General features: G+C 43.0%; 2 protein-coding genes and 1 pseudogene across 2 annotated transcripts; 2 read left to right on the top strand and 1 right to left on the bottom strand.

The window, feature by feature from the left end:
- The first annotated feature begins 6,408 nt into the window (after positions 1–6,408).
- On the top strand, positions 6,409–8,893 carry mrpl51 (mitochondrial ribosomal protein L51). The gene is made up of 4 exons (XM_064946242.1): positions 6,409–6,602; positions 6,895–6,983; positions 7,276–7,383; positions 8,307–8,893. The coding sequence occupies exons 2-4, from the start codon at positions 6,902–6,904 to the stop codon at positions 8,501–8,503; spliced, it is 387 nt and encodes a 128-aa protein (XP_064802314.1). The 5' UTR covers positions 6,409–6,602; positions 6,895–6,901; the 3' UTR covers positions 8,504–8,893.
- A 579-nt stretch (positions 8,894–9,472) lies between these two features.
- Positions 9,473–18,830, top strand: LOC135520586 (vesicle-associated membrane protein 1-like). Its single transcript, XM_064946241.1, has 5 exons — positions 9,473–10,211; positions 11,980–12,130; positions 13,283–13,441; positions 14,500–14,551; positions 16,821–18,830. Coding segments are annotated over exons 1-5 (381 nt in total). The 5' UTR covers positions 9,473–10,209; the 3' UTR covers positions 16,838–18,830.
- Positions 18,831–18,911: 81 nt separating this feature from the next.
- On the bottom strand, positions 18,912–22,615 carry LOC135520585 (tapasin-related protein-like; annotated as a pseudogene).
- Positions 22,616–23,132: the final 517 nt, after the last annotated feature.

Below are 23,132 nucleotides of genomic sequence, written 5' to 3'. Positions count from 1 at the left end.
AACAACAGCAAAGGACCTTGTGAAGAGGCTGGAGGAAACAGGTACAAAAGTATCTATATCCACAGTAAAGCAAGCCGAAGAACACCATCCCAAACGTGTCCCAATGGCAGCATCATGTTGTGGGGGTGCTTTGCTGCAGGAGGGACTGGTGCACTTCACAAAATAGATGGCATCATGAGTATGGAAAATTATGCGGATATATTGAAGCAACATCTCAAGACATCAGTCAGGAAGTTGAAGCTTGGTTGCAAATGGGTCTTCCAAATGGACAATGACCCCAAGCATACTTCCAAAGTTGTGGCAAAATGGCTTAAGGACAACAAAGTCAAGGTATTGGAGTGGCCATCACAAAGCCCTGACCTCAATCCTATAGAAGATTTGTGGGCAGAACTGAAAAAGTGTGTGCGAGCAAGGAGGCCTACAAACCTGACTCAGTTACACCAGCTCTGTCAGGAGGAATGGACCAAAATTCTTATTGAGGGAAGCTTGTGGAAGGCTACCCGAAACGTTTGACCCGAGTTAAACAATTTAAAGGCAATGCTACCAAATACTAATTGAGTGTATGTTAACTTCTGACCCACTGGAAATGTATTGAAAGAAATAAAAGCTGAAATAAATAATTCTCTCTACTATTATTCTGACATTTCACAGGGAATTTGTACTAGGATTAAATGTCAGGAATTGCGAAAAAAAAGAGTTTAAATGTATTTGGCTAAGGTGTATTAAACTTCTGACTTCAACTGTAGATGGAAGGATGGATGTATAGATGGATAGATGGATAGATGAACATGTGTGGGTCAAGCCCCAAGAGTTGTTTGTGTTCTTGTAGCGACCATATTTCCCCCTGGTTCAGACAGCAGTGAATCTCTCTGTGTTGGACACATCTTTTAATATTTTTATCTCATCTATCAACCCCCTCACCCACTACTCTCTTCAAAACCTCAACGTTTCCATGTAAACCTGTTGAAATCACAGGCTGTGTGTTTTTGGCCCATATTTGGTGGCTCAGTCAGTACATTGGGACCACAACCCCCACCCCCTCCTTCTCTCTCTTCTTGCTGGCTTCCGGGGTCTGGGAATCAGATTCGTGAGGTGGTCTTTCCTCCTGCTGATCTTTAAATGTACATACTGTATTTAAATACACAGTTAGGCAGTGATGAGGGAAAGTCTTAAACAGACAGATGCCCCTCGCATGCATACAGTATGCAAATCAACCTGAAGTCAGAAAATATTTCAACTAGATATCTTCGGTCTAAATTTTTCAACAGGATAACTAATTTGTTCCTGTCCCACTCTCTCATCACGTCACATAGCTCAATCTCGACCTCAATCCAGCACACTGTTACAAAGCTATAGGAATTAAAGTTCAAATCACTCTTAATTGTGCATAGCATTTTGATGTTGAATTTGTATTTGAATTAGCATTTTGTGGTCGATTTAAACTGGGCTCATATAGGCATACATCAAATAAAACAAATCAAACTTTGAGCTGTGAAGTATTTCAATACACTTCACTTCAGTGGACAGTGAATGAATGAATGAAATTAGATTTTCGTGTCAAATTGCCAGTTGGTAACCCATTAATTGACACATAAACACTGTAATAGTTCACTGATAATTTTTCTTCCTGTGTTCTCTGCAGTGTGCATCGCATAAAGAGTATGTCACGCCCTGACCTTAGAGATCCTTTTAATTCTCCATTTGGTTAGGTCAGGGTGTGGCTAGGGTGGGTAATCTCTGTTTTCTATTTCGTTGTTAGACGGGTATGGTTCCCAATCAGAGGTAGCTGTCTATCGTTGTCTCTGATTGGGGATCATACAGCTTCTTCCCACCTGTAGTTTGTGGGATCTGGTTTTGGTACTGTGCTGTTTAGCCCTACTAAACTTTACGTTTTGTTTGTATTTGTTGCATTTTCAGTGTTCATTGAATAAAATGAAGATGTACGTCTACCATGCTGCACCTTGGTCCAATCCTTCCATCAACGAGCGTAACAGATAAAAAAAAAGATTCTAAATCAATACATAATTGTAAATAAGGTTATCCAAACAATAATTGTATCCCTAGAGCAATAACAATAATACATAATAAAACATAATATATACATACATACATACATACATACATACATACATACATACATACATACATACATACATACATACATACTTACATACTTACATACTTACATAGATACACAAACATATAAATACAGAAAAATGAAACAGAAGGCATTTGAACCCAGTCTGGCCATATCAGTAGGCTCCCATGACCAGCCTTTTACTGGCAGCTGAGAGGAGGCGGATGAGTGATGAGATAAGATAGATTGTCTGCTGAATGTACAGAGCCTTCAGAAAGTATAACACCCTTTGATTTTTCCACATTTTGTTGTGCTACAAAGTGGGATTAAAATATATTTCATTGTAATTCTTTTGTCAACTACCAAAAATACTCTAACGTCAAAGTGAAAGGAGAATTCTAACAATTGTAAAAACAAATATGAAAGATAAGTATTCAACCCCCTGAGTCAATACATTTTAGAATCACGTTTGGCAAAGATGACAGCTGTGAGTCTTCCTGGGTAAGTCTCAAACAGCTTTCCACAACTGGATTGTGTAAAGATGGCCCATTATTCTTTTCAAAATTCTTCAAGTTCTGTCAAATTGTTTGTTGATCATTTAATACTTTTACATGCACACTAATAATTCGATATTAAACTGATTATGGCAGTAGGCCGAGTATGGCAATAGTCATGTAAACACTTTAACCAATCAATCAAACGTATTTATAAAGCCCTTTTTACATCAGCAGATGTCACAACGTGTTGTACAGAAACCCAGCCTAAAACCCCACACAGCAAGCAATGTAGATGTACAGTAGAAGCACGGTGGCTAGGAAACACTCCCTAGAAAGGCAGGAACCTAGGAAGAAACCTAGAGAAAACCCAGGCTCTGAGAGGTGGCCAGTCCTCTTCTGGCTGTGCCAGGTGGAGATAGTGCATGTCCATTAAGGCCAGATGACCAGCATCGTCATTCAGAGGTTGAGACAGCAGGTGCGGTAGAGAGAGGTAGAACGTCCGGTGAACAGGTCAGGGTTCCATAGTCGCAGGCAGAACAGTTGAAACTGGAGCAGCAGCATGACCAGGTGGACTGGGGACAGCTAGGAGTCATGAGACCAGGTAGTCCTGAGGCATGGTCATAGGGCTCAGATCCTCTGGGAGGGGAGGAAGAGAGGGAGAGTGAGAGAATTAGAGGGAGCACACTTAAATTCACACAGGACACCAGATAAGACAGGATAATTACACCAGATATAAAAGACTGACCCTAGGCCCCGGCACATAGACTATTGCAGCATAGATACAGGAGGCCGAGACAGCCAATTTCAGGTCTTGCCATAGATTTTCAAGCTGATTTAAGTCAAAACTGTAACCTGGTCACTCAGGAACATTCACTGTCTTCTTGGTAAGTAACTCCAGTGTAGATTTGGTCTTGTGTTTTAGGTTATTGTCCTGATGAAAGGTAAATATTTCATCTCCCAGAGTCTGGTGGAAAGCAGACTAAACCAGATTTTCCTCTAGAATTTTGTCTGTGCTTAGCTCCATTCCGTTAATTCTTTTATTCTGAAAAACTCCCCAGTACTTAACAATTACAAACGATTACATACCCATAACATGATGCAGCCACCACTATGCTTGAAAATATGGAGAGTGGTACTCAGTAGTGTGTTGTGTTGGATTTGCTCCAAACATAACACTTTGTATTCAAGACAAGAAGTTAATTGCTTTGCCACATTTTTTGCAGTATTACTTTGGTGCCTTGCTGCAAACAGGATGCATGTTTTGGAATATTTGTATTCTGTACAGGTTTCCTTTTTTTATTACTTGTCACACTCTGACCATAGTTTACTTTGTATGTTTCTATGTTTTGGTTGGTCAGGGTGTGATCTGAGTGGGCATTCTATGTTGGATGTCTTGTTTGTCTATTTCTATGTCTGGCCTGATATGGTTCTCAATCAGAGGCAGGTGTTAGTCATTGTTTCTGATTGGGAACCATATTTCGGTAGCCTGGGTTTCACTGTGTGTTTGTGGGTGATTGTTCCTGTCTCTGTGTTATGCACCAGATAGGACTGGTTTAGGTTTTTGCACGTTTGTTGTTTTGTTAGTTTATTCGTGTACAGTTTCTTTATTAAAGTAAAATGAATAACAACCACGCTGCATTTTGGTCCGCTCCTCCTTCTACAGACGAAAGCCGTGACATTACTCTGTCAGTTACTGTAGGTTAGAATTGCAGAGTAACTACAATGTTGTTAATCCATCTTCAGTTTTCTCCCATCACAGCCATTAAACTCTGTAACTGTTTTAAAGTCACCATTGGCTTCATGGTGATATCCCTGAGCTGTTTCCTTCCTCTCCGGCAACTGAGTAGGAAGGACGCTTGTATCTTTTTAGTGACTGGGTCTATTTATACACCATTCAAAGCGTAATTAATAACTTCACCATGTTCAAAGGGATATTCTTCAATGTCTGCTTCTTCTTTTTTGAATTCAGGCTGTAACACAAATTGTGGAAGAAATGTAGGGGTGTGAATACTTTCTGAAGGCACTGTATATTGCATTTTTCTGTTCTGTTCAGCTGATTTTTAATCCAGATGTTGAATCTGAAGGTCTACAGTTATCTACAGTACTACACTCAGTGGTGGAAAAAGTACCCAGTTGTCATACTTGAGTAAAAGCATAGATTCCTTAATAGAAAGTTACTCAAGTAAAAGTGAAAGTCAGCCAGTAAAATACTTATTGAGTAAAAGTATACAAGTATTTGGTTTTAAATATACTTAAGTATCAAAAGTAAAAGTATAAATAATTTAAAATTCCTTATATTAATCAAAACAAAATGTATTTGTCACATGTACCGAATAAAACAGGTGCAGACCTTGCTGTGAAATGCTTTACTTACAAACCCTTAACCAACGATGCATTTAAGAAAAATAGACTTAAGAAAATATTTACTAAATAAACTAAAGTAACATAATAAAATAACAATAACGAGGCAACAGTATATATACGGGGTACCTAGTCAATGTTCTGGAGAACAGGTTTGTCGAGGTAATTGAGGTAATATGTACATGAACGTAGGAGTAAAGGTGCAAAGCCGACAGCACAATTTTCTTGTTTAAAAGTGTATGGACAGCCAAGTGCACACTCTAACACTCAGACATAATTTACAAAAGATGCATTTGTGTTAAGTGAGTCCAAGGAGGCAGTAGGGACGACCACGTGTTCTCTTGATTAGTGCAAGAATTTGACCATATTCCTGTCCTGCTAAGCATTCAAAATGTACTTTTGGTTGTCAGGGAAAATGTATGGCGTAAAAAGTACAGTATTGTCTTTAGGAATGTAGTGGAGTAAAAATAAAAGTTGTCCAAAATAAAAATAGTAAAGCACAGATATCATCAAAAACTATTTAAATATTACTTTCAAGTATTTTTACTTAAATACTTTATATACCACTGAGTACACTGTGTGTACACAGAATAATAAAAATAGTAAAGTACAGATACCCTCAAAAACTATTTAAATATTACTTTAAATTATTTTTACTGGAGTACTTTACACCACTGAGTACACTGTGTGTACACAGAATAATATTTAAAAAACAGCTATGTAGAACAATGATACACCAGGCTGTAAAGTCTTAATAAATGCAGCTATTATTCTCTCAAACTGTTTAGTTTGAATGTTTGGGTTTTTAAATACTTGGGTTTGTTTAAAAAAAAAAAAAAGCATTTTATAATAAATCCCATTTCTTACCTATCCACAATAATCATTCATATCACAAGTTATTATTGATAGAATATCTCCTCTGCCATATAACATGAGACATTTTTCATATAAAGATTCCAAAATGGCCTTTCCTGTACATTGCACTTGTGCAAATGCTTTGTAAACCCGGCCAGTAGATTTACTAAAACATGCAGCCCCCTGCAAAATTATCACAACATCTGGGCATGCATGAGTATCAGAAGTCAGTATAGGTGTCGGGCCATCAATGGAATGTTGTTATATTTTTAGTAATGTGTTTTTCATTTTTATTTTCCGCTGAAGGACACTGACGTCAAAGCAGAACTGAAAATTAGACCGAATTAATTTCTGCTGTGCTTGCTTCTTTGAAACAGACGCCTTATTCCAGTCAGCTGTTTTTGTTATAGTAAGACTGAAACCAACACAAAGTGTGTGTGTCTTCATAGTGTTTATGCGTATGTGATGTGGGGAATGTATGAACTGAATGTGTCCACCTAGTGGATAAAATGTAGTCTACAGTAGTTCAGTTTGTAGACCTTCAAAAAAATGAAAGCCCTATGAACAGATAATTGTTGATGTGGATGTTTAGGAGTTTTACGGTAAATACGCGTTGCATCATGGGAATAATAGTAAAATGGAGGTGCCCGTATGGCATGCATGACTTTATACATGTCGACGCTTTAAAACGTGAATTTCGATTTGTCTATAGTTAATGAACAGCTATTAATGCGTCCCTTTGTTTTGTATTAGATTTTTATTATCATATTAGCTTGACGACAACAAGGTCATAAAGACGTGCAACGCTTCAGGTAAACATGGTCTTGCCTGCTTGCGACGCTAGCTGGCTGAGCTAGCTTAGCTAGGTCAACTTGTAGGCAAAGAGGAACATATTTTTTATTTTAGCTACATTAGCTACCTCTCTTGTTTTTGCAAAGATTGTACCTAATATTACACTAGTAGCTAGGTAGGTTACTAGGCTGTAGCAATATGTTTTATCGTGTCATGTGCTGTACTGTACATTTTCTTATTTAGTTATCTAGTAAGTTTTAGCTAGCTATTTTACCTTTCAACAATGACTGACGACCTCTGTGTGTATTTCAGGTGAGCCATGTCTCTGTTGAGAGGGTGGCTGAAGGCTGGGGTGTCTCTTTGCCACTCCACACTACAAACAACCAGACAGATAGGCACTGGTATGTGTATAATACATTGAAATTCAGATGCAATGTTTTGTAGCTGCTGTAAATGTCATAATAGGCCTATTTTGTGAGCTCACAATTTTCCAACCAGGGCCCTGTGAATTTGATATGTCATACCAAGGCTATCTGTTTTAATGTGTGTACTACAAACAGTACACTGAAACATTAGGTGTCATACAATCATTGTTTATACTGTAGCATTAGTCATTATAGTTATTCTTGTCAATTTAACATTCTATTGGCACTGGAAGTAGCCCAGCTAATGAGATCAAAATGTGTGTTACAGGTGTGTGCTGTCCAGTCCGTATGAATGCCATTCCTGAGCTGAAGAAGGTGGACAGGTGGACTGAGAAGAGGAGCATGTTTGGGGTTTATGACAACATAGGAATTTTAGGTAATTGAGAAGTTATCAGCATCAAATCATAGCTCATTTGACCTGATGTCAAGACATTGAGTTGATGCACAACTTTAATATCTTTATGAAAGTGCTGCCCAGTCTCTTGGGACTTGAACCATTTCAGCAGCATGACACTGTCCTCTGGACTAACTTAAAATATACTCTTGTTTACCAGGTAGATATGAAAATGTCACTTTTGCCCCATGCTAAAAATGTAATGTAAGGCTTTTGCCATATTGCCAGTTGATACAAAATGGTACAGTGCTGTCTTTTTGGGGTCAAACCATTTCAGCACCATGGCACTGTCCACAAGTACTGCCCAGTCTCTAGGGGGGCTCAAACCATTCCAGCACCATGGCACTGTCCACAAGTACTGCCCAGTCTCTAGGGGGGCTCAAACCATTTCAGCACCATGGCACTGTCCACAAGTACTGCCCAGTCTCTAGGGGGGCTCAAACCATTCCAGCACCATGGCACTGTCCACAAGTACTGCCCAGTCTCTAGGGGGGCTCAAACCATTTCAGCACCATGGCACTGTCCACAAGTACTGCCCAGTCTCTAGGGGGGCTCAAACCATTCCAGCACCATTGCACTGTCCACAAGTACTGCCCAGTCTCTAGGGGGGCTCAAACCATTCCAGCACCATGGCACTGTCCACAAGTACTGCCCAGTCTCTAGGGGGGCTCAAACCATTTCAGCACCATGGCACTGTCCACAAGTACTGCCCAATCTATGAGGCTAAAACCATTTCAGTTTCAGCGACATGCTGCTGTCCACAAGTGCTGTCCAGTTTCTATAGGGTTTGACCCATTTCAGCACCATTGCACTGTTCAGCAATACATAGGCACGTGTCGAACCACACACACACACACACACTCTCTCCTATAACAGGCCTTACATCTCTAACGCGTTGTCTGTAGGTGACTTCAAAGCCCACCCTAAGGATCTGATCGTCGGGCCGGTCTGGGTGAAGGGTTTCCGTGGCAATGAGCTGCAGCGTCTGACGAGGAAGAAGAGGATGGTAGGAGACAGGATGATGACACAGGACAAACATGACATGGAGAAGAGGATCCGCTTCCTCTATCGACACTTCAACCGCTTTGGGAAACATCGCTGATCTGATCTGGGACTGAGCGGTCTGGCTAACAATGCTAAACGACTCCTGTACTAACAACCTGCCCACTGGACCACATTCAGACTCTAAAGAGAGAAATGTGAGTTACTCAATTATGCCACTTAGATTTATATCAGCCCCTTATTTTCACCATTTGGTAAGAGAAAGCTGATTGTACATTTTCTGTTAAGTTGACAGCTGGAAAATGTTGGATTCATTTAGTATTGTTAGCACTAAATCAACACGCACATCTGTAAAATACAGGTTTTGAACCACACAAAAATGTGATGCTCTATGGTCGGTTAATATTATCACATTTGGGGACTAATGTAAGTCATGTTGTGGGTATACCATATGTGTTGTGTAAGATGATAATAAACAGAAGCTCATTCATTTTTAGTGATTTTTATTGTAAGCCTACATTAGTATTTGACCTTAAGGTAGTTAGTTATTTTTACCTAAATTATTGATCCATGTGAATGTGCCTATAGCAGTAATTGCTATATATATATATATAATCAATAATCAATCAGTTAACCAAATATTATATTTGACTAAGCATTCCACATATTAAATTACCCCACGGCGTGTCTAGCACGTTTTCAATGCAGACGACCGGGTTATATTGATCCATACAACAGCTCACTGCTGTGCAATAACGTTTGCACTGCGTCCTCTCTCATTTTGTATTAATGTACTAAAGAGGAATAACCGAGTTGTGGTCATGATGAAACGAGTAAATCAAACATAGGGACAGATAGCGAGTAGTCTACAACTGGGTGTTCGTGAGAGGCCTAGTCGTCCCGGTGGAGAAGGGAGCACTTACAAGTCAGAGAGCGTGTGTGCGGGGGGGGGGGGGGGGGGTTGCGGAGTCAACATTCTGTACCAAGCAATGTACCGCAGTGTCGTCCTGCCGCCCTATCCGACACAGAGAAAACTGCAGTACTGCAAAGTGTGGAGAGAAAGGGGAGGGAGGGGGCTGGGAAAGAGGTACCGCACCATCGTTATGAGTCCAACTGGAGAGAGAGAGGGGAAGGGGAGCGACGCATTATTGCAGTATAGTGCCATCACACAAACACTAACGAAATTAGCCCACAAACCCACACACACAGATACGCTTCCACACACTCGCCGGGAAATTATAGTGAAATTATATAATTGGGTAATCTAAAGGAACATGAAATCAGTTGCGTTTAGTTTGGAAGGGGAACGTGCAACCTAAACCATTGGTGTGATTTTGAGCATCTCGACTCAGCATTCTTGGAATATCACGACTTCTCTTGCATAGATTTATTATCGAAAGAAATTCGCCAAGCATCCTTGGATTTATCTCTTATGGATTTTACGAACTGAAATTAAGAATCTGTGCATCAGCCGTATTCATTTTCAACCTCTTGTTCCGCTGCCTTTCTTCGAGCGAATTATTACCCGACGCTTGTCTGGGTATTGCGGTACTTTGGGGATGACTTGCGGTGCTAAAGCATTGCTTTGAGATTACTGCACCAGCTTCTGCATCCGTTTGTTATTAACGCATCAATTTAATCAGTCGAGTCTCTGAGGTTCTGGACATCTTTGGACGACAGCAGAGGTTTTTCCCATTGCTTTTTACATTTTTGACTTCAGACCCTTCGCCCTTCGTCTCTCGCCCCCCCCTTCCCTACCCCCACCGCTCACTGACAGTGAGTCAGTTCCAAGCAGCTGCATAGAACATGTGAGTATCAATGCAGGGCTTCCTATTTTTTACTTATTCTATTGATTTGTTCTATTCACTAAACATGTTTTATTCTAATATGTTGAGTATCTATATCATGTTGTCAGGCTCTTTCTATGCTCTATTGATTTGTTCGAGCTTAATGTATTTTGCTGACGCAAGTCTTTTCCGGTCACAGCAGCTCTGAATGATGGATCTCGTCTACTGTAGTTGATTACCCTCAGTCCTTTTCTGGGCTTCAAAAGAAATTCATTTTTTTAATGATTATTTTAATTAATAATTGGCTTATTTCAGCTGAAATTATGTTTTCTTTCTTTATACTATGGGGTTTGAACCATATGGTTCTTGGGACTTCCAGGTTATCAAATGTCTGTGAAGTATTAGAAAATCAATATCAATGTGAATGGATTGGTCTGAGCTGAGGCTAAGACTGTGCAAGATGTTTGTCGTCTTCTCCTGTTACAGGAGGAAATACAGTAGGGCACTACGCATGACATCTGGGATGAGACTGTCCTGCACCTGCAGTATAGAACAAGTTCATGCCTTTCAAATGATGGCTATATTCTTTATGCAATAGTTGCCTGTACTGTATATTTGGCTATTTTCAATAGTCTGAGTCAGGACCAACACCCACATAGGAGTCCATGGAGGCTGTCTGTGTTAGAACGTTCCCCTCTCACCCCTCCCCTTTCCCTCATCACCCCTCCTCCTCCTCTCTTTCCCCTTCTCTGAACCAAATTAGTTGTTTGCCCCATCTTTTAACCCTTCTTAGTTTTCTCTCTATTCTCTCTTTTTATTCCCTTTCTCCTTATCCCTCTCTCTTAATCTCCCTCTTCTCTCCAATCTCTCCTGTTCACCATCTCTACAGCCCCCCTTACTTTTCTTTTGGCCTTTCCTCTCATCCTCCTCTTCTCATCTCCATCTTGCTTAATCTGACTCTCTCTCTCCATCTCTCTCTGTCCCCCTCTCCACTCTCTTTTTCTTTCTCTCTCTCTCTCTCTCTCTCTCTCTCTCTGTTCTGTCTCCCCCCCTCTCTCTCTCGTTCTGTCCCCCCCTCTCTCTCTCGTTCTGTCCCCCCCCCCTCTCTCTCTCTCTCTGTCTCAGGGAGGCATCTATCCCATGTACAACTCTGACTTTATCCCCTTTATTCTCCTCACCAACAGCTTTTCTCCTTTCTGTACCTCATCATTCATCTTTCTAATGCATCACATTAGTGAAAACCAAGACTGTTCTCAGGGCATTCTCCCAATATTCTATGAAAAGTCACTTCTGTTAGTCAAAACCGTCAGACCTGCCCCGAGAACAGTCTTGGTTTCCACTAATGCGATATAGCCTCCCCAATACACTTCCTCTCCCTCTTCCCCTCTCTTGCTTCCAATTCCTTCCTTTAGCTCATATCCCTTATTTCCTCCTCCTCCTCTTTCCCCTCTCCTTATTATACCTGCCCTTCTGTGTTTTTAAACTTTTAATCTGAATGTCTTTTATCACTGAGTACTGTTATCAATGCTTATTTTTTGAAAAAAGTTTGAGTTACAACACCTCTAAAATGTAGTTGTTTCAGCTTGACTGCTAAATGTAAAATGTTCTCCTCCTCCCCTTCCCCCTCTTCCTCACATCTGTCTCTTCTCTTCCTCTCCCCTTTCTCATCTCCCCATTTATTTTTCTTCCCCTTCCTCATCTCTCTTCCCGTCTCCCTCCTTCCCCCCGCCTATCCCTCGCTTTCCCATCTCTTCTCCTCTCTGTCCCTTCCTACCTCTCCCCTTCCCAGGTCTGCCCCAGATGCTGCTCCCCCAGCTGGACCTCCCGGAGCCCCAGGGGCCCCAGGAGCAGATGGAGCCCCAGGTGGAGGGCCCCCACCCCCTCCTCCCAACACCTCCAGCAACCGCAGGCTACAACAGACACAGGCCCAAGTGGAGGAGGTGAGCTAGTGTGACACGCACATACAGTACCAACCAACCTGCTCCGGGTTTCGATACCATGCTCCTAACAGTACTCCCACTCGTGCCAAATCATATCGTACAACATTTTAAAATACAGCAAGTAGCTAGCTTGTCAATCTGGGATTGACGTCACAGTGTGAGACAACTAGCAGCAATTAGGCCAGATCTGGGCTGCATTTCCAGTGGCTCCCTGCTCTCTGCACTCATTCACTCTCCTTGGTGTAAGCAATAGCGCCACCTAGTTTCCCCCTTTTTGCTTTCATTTATCCAATTCAATGAAATAGGGGAAGGGAAGGAATGAGGGCAGAAGTAAAGGAAGAACCTTCTGGACAGAAATGCAGTCCCGAGTCAAGATGTAGAAACAGAGCTGACATTCTTTGATTGTTGGGAAATCTAAAAATAGAGTAGCATAGTCTACTCTACAATGCAATTTGATTTGTTTTACGATTTATTTCAGTAATGCTTTGGCTATGCAGTCTCCGTCAGGGTGTGGGGGTGTGGCTTTCTGGGATCAACATGATATTCCATCGACCTGACAACATGAATTTGTCATTTTATTGCTGTGTGTTTGTGGTGTGTGCATAATGAATGAAGCGCTGAGAAATGTTGTAACAACTATTCCAAAATACAATACCCAAGATATCAATTTGGCTAGCATACAATACAACATGGCTAGCATACAATACAACATGGCTAGCATACAATACAACATGGCTAGCATACAATACAACATGGCTAGCATACAATACAACATGGCTAGCATACGATACAACATGGCTAGCATACGATACAACATGGCTGTCTATGATGATGTTTTATATATTCTATTTTTATGGCCAACGTTATGTTAGCTATTAACATAAATTGATCAACCATGTTATTTTCTTTATGTTAGTAATGGACTGCACTGCAGCTTGGGAATGGTTTCATGCTGTATTAAATTGTGTGATGTGGGCTTCTATGGCTCGGGATGTCAGTAAATTCCTCTCCTCTCCTCTCCCCACCTACTCTCCCCACCTACCCCTCTCCTCTCCCCACCTAATCCTCTCCCCACCTACCCCTCTCCTCTCCCCACCTACTCCTCTCCCCACCTACTCCTCTCCCCACCTACCCCTCTCCTCTCCTCTCCAGGTGGTGGATATTATGCGGGTGAATGTGGACAAGGTTCTGGAGAGGGACCAGAAGCTGTCGGAGCTGGATGACAGAGCGGATGCTCTCCAGGCCGGGGCCTCCCAGTTCGAGAGCTGTGCAGCCAAACTCAAGAGCAAATACTGGTGGAAAAACGCAAAGGTAATGACAGTGATCAAGGATTATACTGTCATTCACAATAGCAGACACTTTCATCCAAAAGGACTTAAAATGTTCATATTCAGGAGAATTGCAAGGTAATGGTAATATTGATAATGAATGTAATAGGGTTATTTAGCCAACTCTTTCTATCCATACAACATGGCTGTCTATGACAGGGTAGCCTAGTGGTTAGAGCGTTGGGCTAGTAACTGGAAGGTTGCAAGTTCAAATCCCCGAGCTGACAAGGTACAAATCTGTCGTTCTGCCCCTGAACAGGCAGTTAACCCACTGTTCCTAGGCCGTCATTGAAAATAAGAATTTGTTCTTAACTGACTTGCCTAGTTAAATAAAGGTAAAATAAAAAATAAAATAAATAAAAAAGTGACAGTGTACTGTCATATATTCAAGTTAACATATATATCCAGTATACTGTATGTGGCCCACGAGGGAATCATTCAGAGCCACAACCGTGGTGGTGTTGCAACGCCAGTACCACGCTCCACCAACCAGTACCATGCTCCACCAACCAGTACCACGCTCCACCAACCAGTACCATGCTCCACCAACCAGTACCACGCTCCACCAACCAGTACCACGCTCCACCAACCAGTACCACGCTCCACCAACCAACTGAGCCATGGTGGTGCAGGGCGCTGAGGCGAACACACAACACTGTCACCCCCCTTTCCCGCGCACTAATCCCCTAATTAGCGTCTGTGGGCGAGAAAATAGGGAGGCTCTCACTGCAGAGTTTTCTCTACATGCAGTTATTCTTATTAATTGCATAGCAATAGCACCAAAAATACACTGACTGGACACAAGGGAGTGTGATGAAATGTTACGGTCTGCATTTTGTGTTTGTCATTGTGCTGGATTGGTGTGTGTGTGTGTGTGTGTGTGTGTTTTTGGTCAGCAGGACTAACGTTAATCCGCAGACACTTCATCCCTGAATAAAAAACACATGTTTAATCATCCCAAGGAAAATGTATCAGGTTTATTAACTAGAAGAATAGAAGAATAAAGAAAGCCTTTAACTCTCCATTTGCTTTTCTTTCCAGATGATGATCATTATGGGTATCATTGGAGTTCTTGTGGTCGGAGTCCTTTTCTGTAAGTACCATTATTCACTTTCCCTTATTACCATTCATTAATATAATATAATAATAATAATAATAATATATCCCATTTAGCAGACGCTTTTGTCCAAAGCGACTTACAAGTCGGCTGGGGCCACTACTTTACATATGGGTGGCCCCAGCGGGAATCGAACCCACGACGCTTGGCGTTGCAAGCGCCATGCTCTACCGACTGAGCCACACAGGACCCCACTCGCATGTAGTCAGTTAGACGGTTTCTTCATGTCTTTTAAACTTCATTTCGAAATTTCTTGGCATATGAATTATTGTGCAGATTAAATGAATGTCCATACTTCTGTATTGCATTAGCGGATACTCACACTGCTCTCAGGGCAGGTCTGCCGTTTTGATTAGCAGAAGTGACTTTTCGTAGCTGGTTAGGAGAATTAACGTGGCAGGTTAGGAGAATTAGGTTAAAGTTAGGAAAATGGTTAGGGTTAGCTAAAATGCTAACAATATCTAGCTGCAGCCAGGCCTGTCCTGAGAACAGTCTTGGTTTCCACTAATGCAATTCTGAATCCATACTAGTCAAGTGCAGTAGATATTAAGGCGAAGGCCACAGCTATAATCAGTGTGCACTTATAACAAGCCCAGGTCTGCCCTGCTCTGACGGTCTCCTAGTGCCTACTCTTATGTCAATAATTCATGACAATGACAGTAAATGATTGAAACAGTATAAGGCCTCTGGTACCAGTCATTCAGTAGAAACAACACGTGTAGATGTAACACACTGAATGCAAAGATCATTATTTAGCTGTAAACACATTGTTATATGTATCTTCAGTTTGGGATTTAGGAACCCATACATCTGCTGACACAATTATTGAATTATCTCTCTCCCCCTCTTTCTCCCTACCCCCCCCTCTACCCTTTATATATCCCTCTCTCTCTCCCCCTCTTTCTCCCTACCCCCCCTCTACCCTTTATATATCCCTCTCTCTCTCCCCCTATATCTCCCTCTCTCTCCCCTATTTCTCCCTCTCTCTCTCCCTCTTTCTCCCTACCCCCCCTCTACCCTTTATATATCCCCCTCTCTCCCCCTTTTTCTCCATACCCCCTCTCTACCCTTTATGTCCCTCTCTCCCCCCTATCTCTTTCTCCCTACCCCCCTCTACCCTTTATATATCCCTCTCTCCCCCCTCTATCTCTTTCTCCCTACCCCCTCTACCCTTTATATATCGCTCTCTCCCCCTCTATCTCTTTCTCCCTACCCCCCACTACCCTTTATATATCCCTATCTCTTTCTCCCTACCCCCCACTACCCTTTATATATCCCTCTCTCCCCCTCTATCTCTTTCTCCCTACCCTCTCTACCCTTTATATATCCCTCTCTCTCCCCCTCTCTCTTTCTCCCTACCCCTTCTACCCTTTATATATCCCTCTCTCCCCCCCTCTATCTCTTTCTTCCTACCCCCCTCTACCCTTTATATATCCCTCTCTCCCCCTCTCTCTTTCTCCCTACCCCCCTCTACCCTTTATATATCCCTCTCTCTCCCCGTCTCTCTTTCTCCCTACCCCCCTCTACCCTTTATATATCCCTCTCTCCCCCTCTCTCTTTCTCCCTACCCCCCCTCTACCCTTTATATATCCCTCTCTCTCCCCGTCTCTCTTTCTCCCTACCCCCCTCTACCCTTTATATATCCTCTCTCTCCCCTATCTCTTTCTCCCTACCCCCCACTACCCTTTATATATCCCTCTCTCCCCCTCTATCTCTTTCTCCCTACCCCCCACTACCCTTTATATATCCATCACTCCCCCCTCTATCTCTTTCTCCCTACCCCCCACTACCCTTTATATATCCCTCTCTCTCCCCGTCTCTCTTTCTCCCTACCCCCCACTACCCTTTATATATCCCTCTCTCCCCCCCTATCTCTTTCTCCCTACCCCCCACTACCCTTTATATATCCCTCTCTCCCCCCTCTCTCTTTCTCCCTACCCCCTCTACCCTTTATATATCCCTCTCTCTCCCCGTCTCTTTCTCCCTACCCCCTCTACCCTTTATATATCCCTCTCTCCCCCCTATCTCTTTCTCCCTACCCCCCACTACCCTTTATATATCCCTCTCTCCCCCTCTCTCTTTCTCCCTACCCCCTCTACCCTTTATATATCCCTCTCTCTCCCGTCTCTCTTTCTCCCTACCCCCCACTACCCTTTATATATCCCTCTCTCCCCCCTATCTCTTTCTCCCTTCCCCCCACTACCCTTTATATATCCCCCTCTCTCGCTCTCCATCTTTCTCATAGTGTACTTCTTCTATTGAGTAATCCCAGCGTGGCAGGACAGACATGAGAGCGAAATAGAAGAGAAGAAGAAAACAAAATCGACCCAAATCCAAACTCCAGTCCCGTCCCCTTTATCCTCCACACCAGGTCTTCCATCTAGCACTTAAACATGACGCTAGTGTGTAGATGTTGTTGCTCTCTTTTCTCTTCGTCCTCCTGCCCTTCTTTTTGATCCATCTTTCTTCCTCTGTTTTGGTGTGCTGTCTCACTCACTATCTCCTGCCTCTGCGTCTCATACATTATTGAAGTGTGCAGTAGGGAGAGAGAGAGCGAGAGAGCAGGAAGGGAATGAAGGAGGGAGGAGATAAAGAAACCCCTTGTGACACAGGGACAGAGAGGACTGGAGCATACTGTAGGGAAAGAGAGAGAGAGAGAGTAGGAAGAAGTGAAAGAGAGAGCATGGAGAGAGGGAGTGCAAGGAGAGAGCAGCAGAGAAGCAGTTCTTTCTATCCAGATACACCAAAGCTTGTTCGTGTTACCTTTTGGAGAGCGTACCACATTTGTAAATTGATACTGACATACAGTACCTAACAACCCCTCCTGATCCCGTACCTCATACCACTACCATTATTAATACTACTTACTAATACAAGGTCATGTTTAAGAGTATGATCATTTTGTCATGTGTGTGTGTACTTGTGATCCAAATCAGTGTAGCCAGTAGCTTTTTCCAGGGTTAGTTGATGTAGGCCTTGACGGGCATTCCTGCCTTTTCCTTTACCTCCCTCTTCCTCTCACTCGCTGACTGTGGTGTTTAAGAGAGAGAGATAGAGAGAGAATAAGAAAAGCCAGGCAGGATACTGGAAAAGGCAGAAACCACTTTTGGGACACTGACTTTTAGTATATCTTTATTCTTGTACCACAGACAGACAGATGGACAGTTAGCTAGATTGACATTGACAGACAGAAACAGACAGTCTGTACCTACATAGAGTATTCTTTCAGGAGTGCAGACAAGTCTATAGAGTATTAACTCTCGACACACCTAAAGGCAGGTCTGTGTAATAAAACCTAGTACATTTTTGATTGATTAGTGAGCAGCTTTACTGTGTTGTGGTTGTGTTCAGACACTCTTGTACGTTCTAGTAGAGGGTACAGGGTTAGGGAGGAATGGTTCAATAGACTGTCCCCTATCTGGAGAGGACATAACCAAATGACCCACTTCCTGCACATCAAACCAACAAAAACACACACACTGTTACCTACAGTAGCCAATAGACTGTTACCTATAGTAGCCAATAGGCTGTTACCTACAGTATCCAATAGGCCCAATGGAAGTAGTGTTTGTGTCTTACTTGACTTGCATGGCAGACGATGTCCATAGTTTTGCCTATTTGTGTGACCTATGTATCTGCCATTTCTGAAACTTAACTGCCGATTGTACATTTATTTTGTTTGGTTTAGTGGTTTTCAGGACCTGTGTATAGGCTACTGTAGCTATGCGCCCAATTAATAACTCATGCAATGTAATGAAGCTCAAGAGTTTGCCAAATTTTTGTTGCTCACATGCTTTCAAAATAACTAATACACAACCAGAGAACAATGTTTGCTACAGTAGTATTCTGTCAGGGAAAAAACAAAAAATGAAAACCATAGTAGCGTACAAGTAGTACTATAAAGTACTTCATCTTTGCCAGACTATTGCTCCTGAAAATGTGTTTTTTAGTTAGTTCATGTTTTACTTTTGGTGTTGGATATTCCAGAAAATATAATTTTCCTCTCAATGGTTGATAGAGGGACTGTTTGACACATTGTACAAAAAAAATGAATATTAGCTATGTGTAAGTTGCATTTCTGAATGAAAATAGTGGTGATTACTCAAAACAATGATCTAATAATATTGTGCAATAATATTATTAGGTAAATAAATTATACAACATGATAATACTGGGAGAGATACAACTGGATCGTGAGAATTCTTTAAACGCATGCTGACCACTTGATGCTAATAAAGAAAATCATCAACATGAATGTTTTCATCATTGAAGTGAAAATGAACAGGTATAATCCCACACCGTCTCTCCAGATTCAGAGAACAACATCAATGATACTATTAAAGAAAATGTACAACAGTAATTCACATTACAGCAACTCTTAAGACATGCAAGAAAAAAATAAGAAAAATGTATCATCTCAAGGCGACTGTTGTCTTACTACAAACAATAGTTACAAATACAAGGAGGTCCATAGGGAGCATGGGGAACTTACCTATTTCATCACTTGGTAGAAGAACAGAACGGTGATAACCAGAAAACCCAGGACCATCCAGTAGGAATCTGTAACAACAAGGAACCGTTTTGGACTAATATGAATGGACACCATTTTGTTTCTGCTCAGGTTCTCCCAATGACTCACAGTCAGCAGGCACCCAACAGGAGAAAACATTTAGCAAAAGAGCAGTATCTGAACCTGCCTGATAAGAACACTCTATTTTAGTTGTCCATTCACGCATAATGAACGTGACCCATCAGCAATGCTGATGTTCACCTAATTTCCTATTGTCCTCTCACGCCTGTGTCTGTAGCAGCCAACCTGGCTCAGGTGTCTCTACTGTCAGGCTGAGGGCGAGGGGTGTGTCCAGGGCCGGGTGGGTCACTCTGCAGGTGACCGTGGTTCCAGGGGTGAAGGGTGAGGTGGGAGGAGATGGACATGGTCCTGTCGCTGTGCTGCCGATGGCTGGAGAGAGACACCTGGTCTGATAGGACGCTAGGCTCTGAGTCTGTAGAGGAGACAGAGAACCACTCCATCTGAGAGAGACACCTGGTCTGATAGGACGCTAGGCTCTGAGTCTGTAGAGGAGACAGAGAACCACTCCATCTGAGAGAGACACCTGGTCTGATAGGACGCTAGGCTCTGAGTCTGTAGAGGAGACAGAGAACCACTCCATCTGAGAGAGACACCTGGTCTGATAGGACGCTAGGCTCTGAGTCTGTAGAGGAGACAGAGAACCACTCCATCTGAGAGAGACACCTGGTCTGATAGGACGCTAGGCTCTGAGTCTGTAGAGGAGACAGAGAACCACTCCATCTGAGAGAGTCACCTGGTCTGATAGGACGCTAGGCTCTGAGTCTGTAGAGGAGACAGAGAACCACTCCATCTGAGAGAGACACCTGGTCTGATAGGACGCTAGGCTCTGAGTCTGTAGAGGAGACAGAGAACCACTCCATCTGAGAGAGACACCTGGTCTGATAGGACGCTAGGCTCTGAGTCTGTAGAGGAGACAGAGAACCACTCCATCTGAGAGAGACACCTGGTCTGATAGGACGCTAGGCTCTGAGTCTGTAGAGGAGACAGAGAACCACTCCATCTGAGAGAGTCACCTGGTCTGATAGGACGCTAGGCTCTGAGTCTGTAGAGGAGACAGAGAACCACTCCATCTGAGAGAGACACCTGGTCTGATAGGACGCTAGGCTCTGAGTCTGTAGAGGAGACAGAGAACCACTCCATCAGAGAGACACCTGGTCTGATAGGACGCTAGGCTCTGAGTCTGTAGAGGAGACAGAGAACCACTCCATCAGAGAGACACCTGGTCTGATAGGACGCTAGGCTCTGAGTCTGTAGAGGAGACAGAGAACCACTCCATCTGAGAGAGACACCTGGTCTGATAGGACGCTAGGCTCTGAGTCTGTAGAGGAGACAGAGAACCACTCCATCTGAGAGAGAAGAGAGTCTCAGTATAATGTCTGTGATATTTAGGATATCCATATTATAAGTGCTGTACGATGACCTACCAATGATCTTCTGATGTCATTAGAGGTATGATCGCTGTGTGCTTGTGTGCTAACCACTTTGAAACAGTGGTATCTGTGAATATGAATGACTGGATATTTCATTGGTCGACCGCACCAGACACACCTGGACATCCAGAGGGTAGTAGTTCTTGCAGTGGCAGCTCAGTTTCTGGGGCAACTCATCCCGAAATACCAGCTTGTCCTCAGAGAGAGAAACATGAGGAGGTTCTCAAGACAGAGAGACTTCGTATTCAGATGTGAATAGTGTGCACAGTATGTCTCACATGACATAGACACCTAATGTAATAAACACATGTTCATATGTGTAGAGAAATAATGTACACAGGAGCAATGTGGGTTAAGTGCCTTGCTTAAGGGATTTTCCACATTTTTGTCGCTGACATTCAAACCAGCAACCTTTCGGTTATTGTACCAACGCTCTTAACCACTAGGCTAACTGCTCCCTATGTAAAGAGACGATCAATCACAAGTGTTCTTAGAGGGACTCACGTGTGACGTGTAGCTGTATGACCTGCTGGGCCTGGTACAGTCCAGTGCTGACGGTGCAGATGTAGGTCCCCTCGTCAGATACCTTCAGTCTGGCCAGAGTCAGAGACGCATTACCCTGCCCCACCAGCAGGGCGGCATCCACGCTCGAACCCTCCCTCTCTACGTGTACCGGAGGAGAAAAAAACGATGCGAAACAGAGTATGATGAGGTGAAAAATGAGGTCCAATTCTCATAGTAATCATTCAGTAAACCTCTGGGTTCCTAGCTATGACAGTAATAAGACGTGTATTTTCCGTCTCTGGGTGGATAATAAAGTTGGAATGTTGACCATGGAGGTCCTAATGCACTTTATGTTGTGATGGTAAGTAGACCTAACTCATCCAACACTAATAGCACCATCATAACTACTTAAATAATGCCTTTATTCTCTCACCTGCTGGCCCCTCCTCTGCCTCCGTCTGCCCTGCCCTAATCTCCAGCATTTTCCTCCCACTTCCTCTGTGCTGCCACTCAAGCCCCAGCTCCTGCCCTGGGGGTGGGGCCTGCTGCCTGAAGCCAGTCCAGGAAGGCCACGCCCCCTAGAGGAGCAGCGTGGGACTCTGAGCGAGAGAACACCAGGAACACCACTGGGGAAGACAAGGGAGAGAGAAAGGAGGGATTATGGAGAAAGAAGCAAGTGAAAAGTAGAGAAAGTGCAAAGTACTAGATAAAGAAAGAGGGGTGATGAGAGAAGAGGCTGGGGTGAGAGAATGAATCATTACAATACTCTACCACAGGCACACTATCAAAAGCATTATAATAACCTCCTTGTCTCACCCTCAGTCAGCAAAGTTCCTGAGTGGCTGAGGGGGAGTTCCAGTTTGCTTTGTATGAGAGCTGGACGATCTGATTGGTCCAGTGGCAGTGTCTGCAGGACCAATTTGAGGCTGAGCACGCCACCCTCCATCTGCAAGGAGCCAATAAAATAAGCTGGTTCTGTGGAGTCCTCCTTTGCTTTATGAAGGAAGTAGCGGCTGACCTCACATGTCACTTCCTGTTCGTTACAGTCAGCGTGGAGCAGCAGGTCTGCCTCTGGGATCTCAGGAGACTCAACTGTCAGAAAGCAGAGAGGGGTGGAGGGAGAGTGCAGGAGAGGGATGGTGTGAGGGAGAGAGAAGGGCAAGGTAATTTCATCAGGTATCGTTGCTGTACAAAAGAGAACCTGATAATGAACCAACCTTTAGCCTCCAAGATGATGTTGTCAGGATCGGGGACAGCAGGGGGTCATCAGTATCAGGTGAAAGATCAGGGGTCACGACCAGGTCTCTGAGGACAAGCGTGGCTGAGGTGAGGCTGAAGAGAGCCCCACCTCCCATTCCCCCACCCTCCTCCACCAGAGAACAGGACAGCACCACGTCTGATCCTCCCTGGCCAAAGAGTCCAGAATATACCGCTATTTCATGTCGGGAGTGAAGACAAAAAATTCTTACCAGAAACGCATGTAATCAAATATCCAAAAAGCAGCATTTCAAGCATCTTTCCAGTAGTTTTTTTGTCATCAGTAATTACTGACTTTTCAGAAATATACAGAATAGACCCCTGATTGCATAATTGAATTAAGGACCACGCTCGAAATCAGTCGAAGATATAATAAAGATATTTTGATACAGTGAAAAAGTTAGGCTGTTATACCGTGAAGTTACTTTTGTTTGAATGTAAACCATATAAATCAAGTAAAATAAATGGTCGATTAAAAGTTCGCGTTGAACGTCTAGGGTTTGACAAAATAAGAATGATGAGACCCATTGATTTATCAAACACCGATTAATAGATGCCATGTTTCCAGCGTGTGTTTTCCATTGCGCTATAGTTTGTTTTCAGCGTTCGAAGCTAGTGCGTCATTGTAGAATTTAGAGAAACTTTTCTGAATTAAAGTGAAAGAGAGTTGTCCATTTTTCAGCATATCCTCCAGAGCAATAACCTGATCCCTCATTAGTTGCTAAAATAAATGTGTGTTCATAACATGTGATCATAGTTGCGCCAAACCAATAGA

The sequence above is a fragment of the Oncorhynchus masou genome, chromosome 29 (genome assembly GCF_036934945.1).
Source record: "Oncorhynchus masou masou isolate Uvic2021 chromosome 29, UVic_Omas_1.1, whole genome shotgun sequence".
Lineage (NCBI taxonomy): Eukaryota > Metazoa > Chordata > Actinopteri > Salmoniformes > Salmonidae > Oncorhynchus > Oncorhynchus masou.
This window is presented reverse-complemented; position numbering and strand designations above follow the sequence as displayed.

Coding starts and splice junctions, on each gene's coding strand:
- mrpl51 (XM_064946242.1), top strand. CDS start 6,902: ATGTCTCTGTTGAGAGGGTGGCTGAAGGCTGGGGTGTCTCTTTGCCAC. Junction 6,984..7,275: donor AACCAGACAGATAGGCACTG/GTATGTGTATAA, acceptor TGTGTGTTACAG/GTGTGTGCTGTCCAGTCCGT. Junction 7,384..8,306: donor TGACAACATAGGAATTTTAG/GTAATTGAGAAG, acceptor CGTTGTCTGTAG/GTGACTTCAAAGCCCACCCT.
- LOC135520586 (XM_064946241.1), top strand. Junction 12,131..13,282: donor CACAGGCCCAAGTGGAGGAG/GTGAGCTAGTGT, acceptor TCTCCTCTCCAG/GTGGTGGATATTATGCGGGT. Junction 13,442..14,499: donor ACTGGTGGAAAAACGCAAAG/GTAATGACAGTG, acceptor TTTTCTTTCCAG/ATGATGATCATTATGGGTAT.